Here is a 15,403-nt window from a genome sequence, read left to right as displayed (position 1 = left end):
TTTAGGGGCTGAAGTAGGGGCAGCTCCATGAGACAGGGAAAGCAAAGGGTCTGGTAGCAGAATTGTGAGAAAACTCACAAGTCTGGGACTTCGATGAGATCAGAGAAGAATGTTTCTGTTGCCAATATGATAATCCCCTATTTGAGTAAGTCCCACATGTGGTCGCTTGTCTGCCTTTACTGTCTTGGTCCATGTTTTTCACCCTGTTGCAGAGAAGTTTGGTGATTGTGCCAGACAAAGCATGAAGCAGCCTCATCCTGGGCTCATCTCAGCAACACACTGGCTGTCATAGTTTGGGTATTACTGAGAGCCTTAGGAAAGTGATCTGTAGGTCATCTCGGCAAACAACTTCAAAATGTTCTGAATTCTAAGTCCTTTTGTACTCACAGTCTTACCCAGCAAAATAGCTGTTGCCAGTTCTAAGGTGTGTAACTTCTGCTGGTATTAACAGAAAGTTAGCATTGCTGCACCTTTAAAAGTGCTTTCTTAGAACCAAATGTAATTGAAATCTTTGGGACAAGCTAATTCCTAAAAGCTAAACATATGTTGTACTGCTTTACAGAACAAGAGAATGACTTCTGTGGTGGGAGAAATTAAGCAACTCCTTTTCAGGACTGAGTCATTAAACTTAAATTAATAGGGGGTTGCCTGGCATACTTCTCCTGTGTATTTATTGCTGATACAAGCAGCTGGCTTCTCTAGGGGTATTGCTCTACTTTCTTGTTTGCAAATTATTTAGCAAACTATCCACCACAAAAGCACGTATAGGCCTGGGGAAGTACACAGAAATATACAGATAGCCCGATCCTAGAACTGTAAAGCTGATAAACCACCGAAAGAAATAATTGCAATACATTTGAGGAAATGTGTAAGTCAAGAAATAGAGGGACGCAAATATGCTCCTCTACAGGCCAGTGATCCGAAAGTCAACATTGTTTAAAATCTGTTCTCACACCATGACACAATCCCAAATCCCTGTGGATGGCAAGATACATGGACAAAAACCACTATCACATTTGGCAGTAATTATTGTCCCCCGAGTGATCTCCACTGAGACTAAGGGTGACTGATTCCTGCAGTGGTGTTCCCCAGTTATTGTGTGAGATGGTCGCTGGAGCCTAACAAAAAATCAGGCTAAGATCAAAGCCAAAAAGAATATTCAATAATAGGAAAAAAATCCAGCTTGGGTAGAGAGGTAAGATCATCTTCCCTGGAAAAGCCACATGCTTCAGTCATGTCAGACTAGAGAATGTAGTGGTAATGTTCATACAAATTAATCATATTTGACTTAGGACAGGCATGAACTTCACGATAAGAGAATAAGCCGCAAGGGCAAATAATCTAAAAAGATTTTCCATGTCTCATCCCTAAAATATGTCTTCTGGGGATAGCAGACACACCTTTTTTCTGCAGTATCAAATCAAAAATCCTGACTATTCTGGAACTAGCTAAATTGTCACTGAGTTGGTGAATTTACAGCAAAGGGTAACACTAAATGGTTTGGGGAAATCTAAAGCAGCATAAGTGGCAACGTACATTCCTAAAACTGAACAAGCATTAGTGCTTTGAGAATTGGACAAATCTCTATTGTTGCTGAATAGTTTGATTTCCCCATAAATCAGAATATCATAGACTATCCCGAGTTGGAAGGGACCCACAAGGACCATTGAGTCCTACTCCTAATATTCCTTATCTGAAACTTGAAGGACATAAAAAAAAAAAAAAAAAAAATGAAAACAAGGGACAGGAAAGGTAGTAACTATCAGCAAAACCTCCTTCTTGTAACGCTAAGGGGCCTTCATTAATCCCATGTAAGATGTCAGAATTGCTTCGCCCCCAAATGGATTTACATGTCTCTCAAGATACACAGAGAATACAGAGAGAAGAACAGAAGAAAAACTAAGACTGAGCAAACTTAATGAGATCCTAAAATTAGGAGATGGTGCTCTAGCAGGAGAGGGTGTATTTAGCACAGTTTCATCTGCATGTACTAGGAATGGTATAATTGGAGAATATGGTTCCCATGGGGCCTGAGCAAATTATGGAAGCTAAACACCCAAAAGTGTGTGTAAGAGCATATCTTCACTGGGGGAGGAACAGGACGTTTGCCAGTAGTGGCAAATGACAGCTTCTTGCCTTTCAGAAAACTCCATTGGGAAAAAAATAAAGAACATTTCTGGAAGTAAGCGTGGGACCTCAGAGACTGGCAGATGAGGGTGGGGAACATCTTGGTAATCTCCTGTTCACCTAGGTCATCTCTGCTAGGGACACCACTCATTTGCTCAGACAGCATTTCCTCCAGGACCTGGAGGAAGGTCATCACTGGACCTTATCTCCCTTGTTTTTGTCTTTTTAAAGGAAAGCTTGGGATAGTAACTCACCTGAAACGCTGTTCATTGATGTCTTGACTCCCATGACTTCAGTGTCAGGCTGTCCCACCCATTTTTCCCTGCATAAAAAAATGTCTTACGGGAACACCCCAATCTTTATGGTAGTGTAGTTAGAAGTTACACTCACTTTCCTTTCCAACGTATGGCCAGTTGAAGATGGATTAAAAGCTCTTATTTGACCTTCATGCAGATACTCATCCCCAGTGAGATCTTTAAGACCTTTAACTGTAAGTGTGTGAATTTTACGCTGAGTAAAGGCAAAAGATCTGTAAGGGTATTTGCTTGTTTAATTTTAATGCTTTTAATATAACCAGAGAGCTCTTCTTTTTCAAAGGAAACTGTGGCACCAACCACAAGTGAACAAAAGATTAAGGAGGGACTAGAGAAGTTCATAGAAAAGACATTTGCCAAAGACTAGTAAATTCGTAGAAATTACATTGATTTCAGGACATCCTTGACCTGAAAATGGGTAGAATTGAGGGCAATGCCAGGGGGAATAATTACCTATATTTACACTCTTCTCATAATGTTCTGCATGCATCCATTTTTGGCCACTGTTTGAGAATAGGTATTGCACTATATGGACCCTTGACAGATGCCATATGGCTGTGTTTACAAATAGGAACAGGCTTTAGTCATATCTTGTGAAATTAAACTGCTATCTAGCAGGGTCTTTCTATGGAGCTGATAAGCAGAGTCTGGAGATTGATAAGTGGGAATTCGAGAGTTCAGAGTTTGTTTTAGAGATCAGTTCTGTGAATCCTTACAAGAGGTTTATCAGATCGCTAGTACCCAAGATAAATAGGCCCAAAATATCATGGAAGTGAGAGTTCAAGATGCATGCAAATAAGTCACTAAAATGTTTACTTCCACTCTGACCAGAGAGGCAGTCATTTTGAAAACAAACCATGAGTCAGAGACCTTCAGGGCTATGTTCAGCACTTGGAGAAAAGAAGTAGCTAAGCACTTTGCAAGAAGAACAATTTGAAGCAGTTACAGAGGTCATCAACTTCTAGTCCAAGGATGCCCCCCTCCAGGTTCTCCGTATCCCCCTAGAACAGTATTCCAGGTGTACCCTCAGTATGAGCTAGAAGACAGGGAAATAGCTCACGGGGTCCTGCTGGCCAGCAAGGATGCTGTTGAATGGGGATTTCACCACGATCACTGATCAGGGTCTCAGCATGACTCCATTGGCTGTTGTAGATGCTCTGAACAAAACCAGCTTATTTTGCATTGGTTAGGAGCTCAGATGATCTCTTTTACAGATAGCTGCGGGTAGTCAGCAGTTGCTGAGGAGCAATGCTGACTTTGCACCTGGCATTTGCCAAATGAATATCTGTAACAGCGAAGCTTTTACGCAGAAGTGTGTGTGTACTGTGTGTCCAGAACGTCTAGAAAATAATCTCTTGACTTCTTGTCTTCCTCCAGTCACTCCCTTTAAGGCTCAAGGTCTGCATTTGGGTGTATTCTTGTGACCATATTCTGTCCTGCCCATTTTGAGGGCCAGCATCAATGAGGAAGTCTCTTATCTCGTGATCATTAGGTTTGTGGCTGGATAGTGAAGTTGTGCTGCTCCTCACTCTGAAACCACCAGCTGTAGACCCAATGTGATGTCTAGGGAAGTTGCTGTTCACCCTTCTATGAAACACCGGGCTCCAGCCCTAATACTATCCCGCACAGTTGTACTTTGGCAGGGCAGAAGAGTGTTTTTTACTGAATGTTTTACTGTTGTGTTTGAAACAGAGAAGAAATTATTTGTCTTTGGTCACTCGCCTAACTTACATGTGGGACGTGGTAAAAGTGTAAGCCATACTTTTATTAACAGTCTTATTAACTTATCTTATTAACAAAGTTTACAAAAGCCATTACAAGTACATTACAAAATGTACTAATTTCTGAATGCACCTACTCCGTATCCTCCACGTGTTCTTATTGCACTAAGGAGAGCAGAGAAAACTTGCAAGAGATGTAAAGTGTTGGCATCTCTGTCCTCGCCAGGAAACTCAAACCAGTGCAGAAAGTTATTTGCTCAGTGCATATCCCAGCTGGACCCTTTTAGCTCAGACTCCTTTTTCCACTGAGCAGAGAATATCTTGGAAAGTAGTTCTCATGAGACATCTAGAGCACTGAAAATCTGTTTCCACCCAGCAGGAAGAAGCCTTAGGCTGTATCAACGAGGGAAATAGAGGACTGATAGATAAGGAAAAGGGTCCCTATTTTCTGGTAGCAGTTTCCCAGCCCAATCTTTTCCATCCATACACAAAGTAATCAACAAGCTGGGAGAACCATTTGCTGGGCCACTGAGTGTGCACCAGAGCAGAGTAGTTCCAAGGTCACAGCTGAGGATGGTGCTAAGGAAGCTCAGTCACTGGTCAAGGGGCTTTTCCATCAGGAAATTGGCCCAAAGTGATCAGCTGTAGTGAATTCTTCCTGAATGAATCTTTCTGGTCCTCTCAGTACTTATTTCCCCAGGTCGATGTCCTATTTGCCAGCAGACTTTTGTCCACTTGAGCAAAGGGTATTTGGGGGCTTTTTCTCCTATTGAGCATGTGTGAATTTTGGACCTCTGCAAGCCCTCCTTAGCTCCTGCTTTCTGTCTGCTGTCCTTGGAACAGGAGGAGAGTGGCTGCTCTTAAAGTGAGAACATGGTTCATGACCTGACCCTGGAGAGCTGAATGTGTAAGGGCCTTTGTTTCCTCAGACACACTATGAGTCTATTCAGCTTTATCTTAGATCTATATCCTGCTGTTTGGAGAGATCTGAAGTCTCCCACCTTGGAAAGCTGCCTTCTAAGAGTATTTAAAAATGCTGATATAGTGCCAAGCAACTGACAGCAGTGTGGCAAACAAGACGAAGGGACTAATATTTTGCTTTCCTGTGAAGGTTCTGTGGTCTGAAGAGGGTAAAGAACAAGTGAAAACTATCTCAGAGTGGGTGGGTATAGCTCTGCAGCAACATGGGAAGGAGTTAGGTTAAGATGTGGGAGAACAGGGATACTGCAGACCAGGTTCTGCTTTCATTTTACCATAACCTTTCTCCAGGAAGTCTTTAGCTTGATAAAGGAGACCTGTGCAGTCATGCTGATGGAAATGCAGCACCACTTTCTGTAGTTCCCAAGGGTCTGAGTGGCCAGTCAGGATTGATCCATTATCGCCCATGGAGACAATGTCGTTAATGCTATAGAAAGTGAGTGCAGGGCAGGTAACAAGTCTTTCATAACCACCTACGCTGGCTGAAATTGTCATTCATTTGCCTGGAGGGAAGATGAGGCCAGTGAGAAGGAAAACGTTTGAGCAGCCAGGGAATAACCCTGTGCAGACCAAAGCACCTCTGAGAATTACTCCAGCCCAGGCAGTACACTGATTTTCATTCACTTCTGTCTTCCTCTAATTTAAGGAATGGAAATAACACTTCTGAAAGCCAGTGACAACTGAAGCACACCGATTAACCATGACAGGGGAGACAAATCCTGGGCTGCAGTGCCTGTTTTCTGGAAAGCACGCGCTACACGTAGACAAGGCTTCATTAGCTGTGGGTCTTGCTGGTTGGCAGGAGAAGTGCTACTTGCAGGGCACTGCAGTTATTACAGAAAGCAGCCCTTTGGTGACTGTGCAGAGTTTTCTGAAGAAGACCCAGAGCTTCACTCGAGCTGGGTATTCCTTTTCCCACGGCTGGAGGACTGGACAAATATCTGTGTGATAATATCCATGTATTGAGGACATAGGGGTTAAGCATAACATAATAATATATGTTACAACATAACGTGGTTAAGCAGGAAGCTCAGGGTAACTTTACTTAGTTTTTGTCTAGCATCTGTCTGCAAAACATTCTTAGCCCAAACATCACACGCTGTGCTGTCTGCCCTCTTCTACCTTTAACAATGAGAACATTTCTGCTGGGGTCACACTAGACATCTGACAATAACTGGCAGACTGAGCCCATTCGGGCTGCTTGCTCAGCTATTAGGCAACAATTCAGTGCTTCGGGCTGTATTTCCCAGGCTGCTTACAGGAACAACCAGATTCCACTTGTGTTCTGTCCCCACCAGCAGACTGGCACCCTGAGCCTGTGGGCAAGTTTGTGGTGTGGTCTGTCTTCCAGGGCTTGCTTATGCTTTAGACTCCATTGTGGATCTGGGAGAAAGGCTTCTCTTACTAACAGCCCTGCATTTTCACATCTCATGTCTGTAGTTCTGCTCTACTGAAGTGTTTTCTTTTTTTTTTTTTTCTTGGCATCTCCCAGTTCTCAAATGTAGTCCCTGCCAGCAGGCAGGATTTAGTGCCATCAATTGAAATTCATGCTTACTTTGTCTCTGCTTATCTCTGTAATTCTACTGTTTATTTAAAGTGGACAAAGAAGACACAATGGCCACCATTGCTTTTCCTTCTGTCCTTTCTTAGCATTATTCTTTTGTCCATATTCATTTTCATTTAAAAAATTCTCTTTAGTATCTGAGGTCTTTTCAGACTCTTCCTTGTCTGCACACACTCTCTTACTTCTGTGGCTCTAATACCCAAAGGAAAAGTCATAAGAGTATAAGCACAGTCTCTGCATTATAACTATGCCTCTTCAGGACTATGTCATGTCTGTATAAGACCACCTTGCTACTGCTGGCTAGCAAGAAGATAAAGCTGACAGTGAATACAAGTAAAAAGTCTCTTGATTTTTAATTTCGGACTCTGAAATGTCTGCAGATTTTGATGACCAGTAATCATCAGAATGTTGTCGCAAGTTTACTGAACTTGGACAAATTTTCCTCTAGCTTTCACCTTTCCATTCCTCAGAACACTTCACCATGACGCGTGGTTGCTCTTTTCTGTTTAACAACTAAATGGCATGCCTTTTATCTATACCTTCTTGCTGATAAGAGCATGTTTCCAGCATGTATCTTCCAGGATCAAGATAACTGCTATTTATTTCCACAATTGTTTTTGTCACAGATTTGCTGAAGATACTTTCTTTCTTACAAAACACAATTCTCCTTACTGAGGTCTTGTTTTGGAATCTAATTTCATTCACCATCTAGGTAATTTACCTATGAGGTAATTTACCTATAGTACTAGAGAGTCCTGTATCCAAAAAAAGAATAATCATCCATCCATCTGTTCTGTATGCTGGGTACCTGAGATCTGAAACTTAGGCTTTATAGGGCCCCCATCTGCTCAGAGTAAACTTAATCTTCTGAGTTGATGATGTATGTCTACTTCCTACTGGAGATTTGCAACTGAGTATCAGTGGCAGTACTAGCTAGCTTTGTATTTTATCCAACCTAATGCAATCAGGAACTGTAGCCCAGGATGTTCCACCATCTGCAGGGCACTTAAATCCAAGGCAACAGAATCAGTTCTGCATTCAAGGTCTCCTTTTATCTGCTAGTCACAGGAGAAGCAACAGATGCCCAGACTCTTGGAAAAAGTAAGCCCATTCAAAGTCAAAATACAGATTTACTCTCCACCTTTGACCATAGCACGAAATCTGATGGTGTTGTAGCAGAGCTCTTGATTCTGTGTTGGCAGGTTTGGTGAAGGAGGCTCCACAGAGCACGGGGCAAAAGCAGCACAACTAGAAAAACAGCTGCCACAGTTTCTGCACAGGTCATTGCATGCTCTGGGAAAACTAGAACAGGGAAGGAAAGCAGCACCTTTCATTGACCAGAAAGTCATTCAATGTTTGTGCTGCTCAGAGGTCTTCTAGTCACCATGGAAAGCAGAAGCTAAGATTGCATTTACATGGAAATAACAGTGTTCAGTAGAGGGTTCCTTAGAGTTTACTCTTAGGCCAGCTCAGTGGTTTTGTCGTTATTGTAAACTCTGCCCAGTTCAATTTTCCCTGTGAAAACATTATATTTCGTCCACTTGGAAAGAGACACCTGCAGCGTATCTGCTACACATCTGCTGCATATCTGCTGCATGTCTGCTGCACATCTGCTGTACATGTCCTGCTGAGTCTCTGTTTTCTGTCTGCTGTGCTCTGGATTTGCTGGGTGTGTGCTGCACATCATCATTGTGACTGCTGTACATCCACTATGTTTCTGTTATGTCTGCTGTGCATCCAGTGTATATCTGCTGGGTCTACTTTATGTTTGCTGTGTGTTTTCTGAATGCATGTTGTATGTCTGCTTCACGATTGCTACATGTCTTCTGTGTAACTCCTGTGCATCAAGTGCAGTCATGCCAAAGGTGGAAAACTTGTGGATGCCTAGGCAGCTTATTCAGGGTATTCTAGGATCCACCAGCCTCTCCCAGCCAGGAATCAATCTGTTGCCCACTGCAAGTTCTGGCCAAAATACAGACTGGAATCTGGCAAAGGGACTCTACAGAGTGCTTCTGATACTGGCTGTTGTGCCCAAGGTGCACAGCCAACCCAGCACCCTCTGCCTTCCCACTCTTGGCTCACTGCAGAACCTTGAGAATGGAAACCGGAGGAAGAAAATATTCAAAAAATCCCCACCACTTAGGCAAAACTTTGAGGCAGAAGCAAAAGGAAGTTCAGGAAAACATAGACTGATGGCACACAGTCACAGGCACCTCAGGATTTGAGGAAGAACAAGCAAGACAAGTTTTGCAGTAGGCACGTCATGGCGTGGGAGGGAAGTTAAGACATCCATGGTTAGAACAGTTCCTACAAGGGCACAAGCAATGTTTGGGATGCTGTTTTAAAGGAATGAACGGAAGGTGAGACAATAACTGTTTTACGCATTTTCCTTGCTGGTGGCAGAATACCAGAGGGTCCATTTTGACATCTAAATTCACATCAGGAGCAGTGTGCTATTTTTTAAGGGTACAAGGAGAAGAGAGTGGAGGTCTGTACTCAGCTGGGTCATGCTGTGCAGGCGGTTTAATAAACACCAAAAAAAAAAAAAAAAGGCTTTGTGAGAACAAACTAGATCCAACCAGAAACTAATGTTTGAGATGCTTAACTTGTTCAGAAACAGCTAAAGAGGTATTGTTTTATTAGAGTTGTTCCTGCAAGGTGATTGGTGATATTGAGCTGCTATTTTTTTTTTTTTTTTTCCCGAAAGCCATTTTTGGAATTTCATTTTTTTCTGTGGTTCTCCACTGAGTCACTTCAAAGAACATATTGGTGTGTGAGGTACTCTGGATTCCCTGGGAGGTGGAAGCAGATGCTCAGATTGTTTTAGATCTTGAAATCCTTTCATCTATAAAGGTCACTTTTTTTTTCTTTTTTTTTTTTTCCTTCTAGATGTAGCCAAAGAATATACAAACTACATAAGAGTTTAGCAGCAGTTTGGTTTTGGTGGGTGGTGGGGGTTCAGTTTTTCAGTTTGCTAGAACGATGAAACATGAGCCAAGAAAGCCTTGTTTTCTGGCTTTTAATATAGATGCTCTGATTCCAGTCTGAAAGTACCAGTCCTAGGAATACCCAGGGTGAAGGCAGCTCTCAACTAAGGCTTTGTAAAGGGCTTGTTCCCAGGTGTGATTTCCTCACAGCTGCCATCTGCAGCAACACAAACCAGTAGCAGAGATGTTAGAAACCACCAGGGAAATAAAAAGAGACTGTTTTGTGGAAAATGAAATGAATTTGCTGATCTAGCTGAAGAAAATGGTCATATTTTCAGAATAAAAATAAAAAATAAACAAAGCAGCCAGTGCTTTTGTATACGTTTTTTTAAAAATCAGATACTGTTTTTTTGTTCCAGTCTGCTATATCCATACATTTGCTCCCACGCTGAGTAGCCATATAGCTAGAGATACTTCTACCGGTAGCTGAGATATGCACGTAGCTGTGGAAGTGTATTTAACAATGAAATGGATTACAGTGAACATAGACTTACAGAACGTCTGAGATGGGAAGGGACCTCCCCTGCTCGAGCAGGTCCATCCAGAGCAGGTTGCCCTGGACGACGTCCAGATGGCTTTTGAAGATCTCCAAGGAGGGAGTCTCCACATCCTGCCCAGTGCACAGTCGCCCACACCGTAATGAAGTGTTTCCTAATGCTCAGATGGAAACTCTTGTGTTTCAGAAACATCCAAACTACATAGCAGAAACTTCCTAATCTGATTCATTCACATAAAGCCACCCTCTCTATGTAATGATGGTGGTAGTTACGGATTGTCAATAACCAGCCCCAAGCAAACTGCTGAACTGGTTGACATAAAATGTAATCAATAACAATTAGAATGAGGATAGCATAATGAATAACAAATGACATAAAGTTGGGTCCATGGATCCTGGTAAACTAGTTTGATATTTTCCTTCCCTTGTCAAAGAGAAAATGAAAGGGTGATAGAGCCTACATTGGTCTATTGGGGAAGAGATTTTGCTCAATCCAGCAGTCAAAGATATAACAAGATCCAATGCCTGAAAGTAAAAGCTAGATAAACTCAGACCCTGAATAAAGCCATTTTAACAATGAGGATTACTGCAAGCTGGAAAACTACCAAAGTGTATCTTTCACTCTTTATTTTAGTTCAAATTCTCATGCTTCTCTAAAAGATGTGATCCCTCAGGGACTGCACAAGACGTTGGAGGATTGCTGGCCAGCGTCCAGCCAAGGTTTGAACACTGTCTACACTTACCTCTCTACTGCCATTCCCCATGTTTGATCCTTTGGTAGAGCCCTAGCATCTCTGCAAGGGACTGCATTCTCAAGACTCCGCACTTGACAATGTCATAAGACTATGGGTATCACATGGGTTTGTGGCTTTCGTGTTTTCTTTTGGGAAATTTTCTTTGAAAGTCTGTTATTTCATTTACGGATGTGTAGCATGGCACAACATGTTGTAAATGCCATGCTGAATTATATGCTTGGGCTAGATTTCTAGCCTTCTTTGATGCATGACATTGATTAAACTGACAAAAAAAAAAAAAAAGAAAACTATGTCCGGCCTGTCTGATTGATGGTTTGGAATGTGCATAACTTTGCCACTCAGAAAGGAAGAGCGGGACTTTATCTAACATACACAGGGCTGATGAGATATGTGCACAAGGAACAGATGCCCTTGTCCTGTTCAGGTTATCAAAATACTCAGTTGCCTGTGATTTCTAGGGTTGTCTGCTGTCTAGGTCTTGCTGTTCCTATGTGGAAACGTGGGTCTCCAACTGGCTGTGTCTAACTGTGTGGATATGGCCCCATTCCTATACTGGGAGCCTACACACATGCTCTGGCTTAGTATAATGGTAGACCTGGCTGTGCCTCAGTTCCTCACCCCTCCATAGTCCTAAGAGGGTCACTCTAAGCCTTTGGGGCTCTGTTTTTGTCTGGCAGCTCGGAGATGCAGGAGTGGATCTGGTGTCAGCTGCTGTGGTTGCAGCAAACAGACCCCTTCACCATGAGCAGTTTACGGAAGTATGTGCAAAGAGACATTTATTCCACATGCTAACAAGTGTGGAGATAATTAGCCACATAGGCTTGACCTCTCCGGACAGCCTGCTGGACTTCAGGCAGCTCCTGCAGAGTCTCCTTTGTATCTCTCAGTTTGGAGGAGGCACTTGTCTTGGACACAAGGAGGTGACAGCTGTACATTTTGTGCAAGCCATCAGATCAGCAGGAGGCTCATCTTCCTTAGAAGATTTCTTCCCTTCCTTAGAAGGAAATTTATCCCTCAGAGGGTGTTGAGGCACTAGAACAGGCTGCCCAGAGAGGTTGTGGATGCCCCATCCCTGGAGGTGGTCAAGACCAGGTTGGATGAAGCCCTGAGCAACCTGATCTAGTGGGTGGCATCCCTGCCTATGGCAGGGGGGTTGGAACTGGATGATCTTTGAGGTCCCTTCCAACCCAGGCCATTCTATGACTCCATGATTCTATGAAGCCAGTGGTTGTCAGTAAGAGCTCCATCTGTGCAGCTGGAGCTCTGAGCTCCATGATCCTAGCACAGTGCATTATAGCTGAAATGATGGCAGTCATATATGCCCTCAGTTCCCTTCACTCAAATGTGTAGCTAATTGGGGCTTTCTTCACAGGGAGGTCAGAAGTCAGTTATTAAAGTAATGTATGTTGACTCCATTTGGTGGGAATTAAACATGGCTTGTTTAAGCTCAGAGTGAGGGAATGGAGTTTAGCAGAGAAATGTCATGCAAGAGACTATTCAGCTGGTCTCATACAGAGATAATAAGTGCTGAATATCCAATGGCACTGTACAGAAACAGAGGAAAAATTGTTTTTAATTTTCAGACCTAATGTCTGTGGCTCGAGGTTCCACTCCTACTGCTGCCCTGGCTGGAAGACGCTGCCCGGAGGGAACCAGTGCATTGTCCGTGAGTATCAATTTTCCTGTTAAGGGCACCAAGGGAGCTAACTGCCGTGTGGGAAGGAATACACATCTCATGCTTCAGCATATGACAAAACATCTCATAATCCACTGGGAAAGGAGCAGTGATTGTTGGGAATTCTCATCTCTGCTCGCCTTGATTAAAACAGGGTTGTTGCAATTGGTCCCATTTAATGCACGGCCTTTTGTCTTCTGCCAAATTGCCACTTTGTTCCATGTTGCTTGACAATTTGTGTGCCTGCTTTAGAAGATTAGCCTCAAAGGAAGACTTTTAGTGACTCCAGAAAAGTAATTTTAGAGCTCTTTAGTTAGATGAAATAATTTAGCTGCTCAGACAAGATCTAGGTGCTGCCATTGGAAGCATGTTGCCATGAGAAAGTGTCCACAAGCAGGAATTTGCATTTTTCTTTCAGTGTCCTCTTTCTAAAGGAGAATGCTGATTTATATAGATCACACCTCTGTTTTGGCAGATAGCTCTACTATTTGGAGTAGATCATTGTTACACTCTCAAGTGCTGATATACACCTATAAAATCCATTAAGGGGCTTAGAATCTATGGCTCGTTTCTGTATGGTAAAGGCATAAGCTAAGGGGAGATGAAGGAGTCTGCCCTTTGGAAGATGTTCCCATGGGAATTGCAAGTCAGCTCAGGGGTAAATAAATGAGGTTCTTACTGGAGACGATAGGTGTAATTGTACCTTTTGTACCATTTGGTCATGCTTCATGCTGAAACATAGCAAACACACACTGTAAATGCATGGTGTCCTGAATATATTAACTGTATCCTGGACACACCAAATAGCAGATAGCACTGTAGGATGCTTATATCTCCCTGTATTTTAGCTTTCTAAAGGAATCTTCTGCATTAGAGCACACTTGGAATGGCCTTTTGCAAAACTTCCTAAAAATAATTAACAGTGGGAGGTTTGAAGTTGAGGAAAACAATAGGGTCATCTTGCAGAATCTCCGACATAATACAGGTTACATATTTCAGAAGATATTCCACCTTCAGAGATGAAACTGCATCTTAGAAAGAAGTCATCTTAGTGAGAATTGCCTCATGTTTCCCAATATCAATATTTCCTAATGTCAGGGATCTCAGATGCACAAAACTGAGCCCAGAGCCACAAATATTCTTCTCTTAAAGGAAATACTTTCAAGCTTATTATGAGTGATGGGGGCAGTTTATGCATCCTTGTGCACAGTGAGTAACCAGTGCCAGTGTCTGAGTGCCTGAATTGGGCATTCTACTCACTAAAAAACAAAAGTGAATAATGACTCGGGAGTTAAATGCATTTGACTTCACCCCTGGTGGTGGTAAGATATGGAGTTCTGCATCCTCTCTTTTCCTGATGGGAAGAGACAAGCAAACTCACAAAATCCTCTTTACTTTAGGAAATCCACTGCCCTGTAGACAGTGGACGCCCTGTGAAGTATACAAGTCTTCAGTTTAATGCTGGTTGCAGTGAAGGGTTAAGGAACTTGCAACCAAATGGCTGCTCTGTGGCATGCAGGGTTAGCAACATTCAGGGTTGTCTGCTGACTTTTCTCATAGCTGTAAAACATGCCATCTGGGCTGGAGGTCCTCAGGGAACTGTGCCTTATAATTGTATTTATAAAAAACACAGAGATGAGATAGTTTCATGGGACTCTAATGAAATCTGTGCTTACACAGGTGGAACAATACTGTCAGCTCTTGGCTCTCATGGTACAGGAAGGGAAAGAGATTAGCAGGGGTCCCAGACAAGAAAGGATGGATTGATATGAAGGCATCCTGCTGATTCATCTCTGGCTGACTCAGGCTTAGCCCCTCATTCAAAATGAATCTCAGTAACAGTCATTTAGCTCAGTGCCAAACTATGGACTGCAAAATGCTGCATGGAAACACACACACACACAAAAAAAAAAAAAAAGGAAACCTGTTTCGGTGTGAATGTCACTTGTCTCTGATGAGAAACATTTTTAGCAGGCAAAAATAGTGAAAGGTGCCACATTTTCCCCGTCCTCTGCTTGGTGAAATAGAAATAAAATAACAGGCCCAGCCAAAGTGTGTGATAAAAGGAAGATTTCTCTAGGAATTCATGCCCTGTGAATGAATGAGTCCTTCTTGCTGTTGCTCTGCCCACAGCAGAGTCCTCAGGAGGTGCCACAGCTTCCTCCCCAGCTTATTCTTCTTAAAACAAGGTGAATTCACACCCTTTTGGTGGCCAAATATGAGCCTGTGAGGAAGTTCACAGAGTAGCACCTTGTGCTAATCACTGTCTCCTTCTCTTCCTCCAGCAATTTGCAGGAATTCTTGTGGTGATGGATTTTGTTCGAGGCCAAACATGTGTACGTGCTCCAATGGACAACTTTCTCCTAACTGTGGCTCAGCTGGAGGTAAGAAAACATTGCTGGTGATTGTCCTCCCTCTGAATTAGTTATATGCTCTTTTAAAATTTTCCCAGTCACAATGGGCAACAAGGTTGTAACCTGAATTGGGCAGCATTCAAAAAATCTTTTTTTTTTTTTTTGTGTGTGTGTGATTTCTGCTACTTTGGTATAAAAAAAACATACAGGATACAGAAATTGAATTTCCCAGCAGCAAATAGCAACACTGCTGCCAAAGAGTCCATCCACTCCTGGCTGTTCCTTGAAGTGGAATTAAATCTGTCACTGCTTTTGTTAACCAAATAATTATTTTTTCCAATGCTAAGTTTATTAAGTTTTGGTAGGCTGTGATTTGAACATCTGAGAGAATTGCCCAGTGTTTTTAGAGAACTGCAGTGACACAACGAAGTT

At 42.6% G+C, this 15,403-nt stretch overlaps 1 protein-coding gene across 1 annotated transcript in view; it reads left to right on the top strand.

Moving 5' to 3' along the window:
* The window catches only part of FBN3 (fibrillin 3), a 117,487-nt gene that overhangs the window by 11,608 nt on the left and 90,476 nt on the right, over positions 1-15,403 (top strand). Inside the window, 2 exon segments of the mRNA XM_040537802.1 lie at positions 12,526-12,608; positions 14,903-15,001. Coding sequence (XP_040393736.1) covers positions 12,526-12,608; positions 14,903-15,001 — 182 coding nt within the window.

This window comes from Cygnus olor, chromosome 26 (genome assembly GCF_009769625.2).
Source record: "Cygnus olor isolate bCygOlo1 chromosome 26, bCygOlo1.pri.v2, whole genome shotgun sequence".
Lineage (NCBI taxonomy): Eukaryota > Metazoa > Chordata > Aves > Anseriformes > Anatidae > Cygnus > Cygnus olor.
The sequence above is the reverse complement of the archived record's forward strand: the minus strand, read 5'-3'. Positions and strand labels throughout refer to the sequence as shown.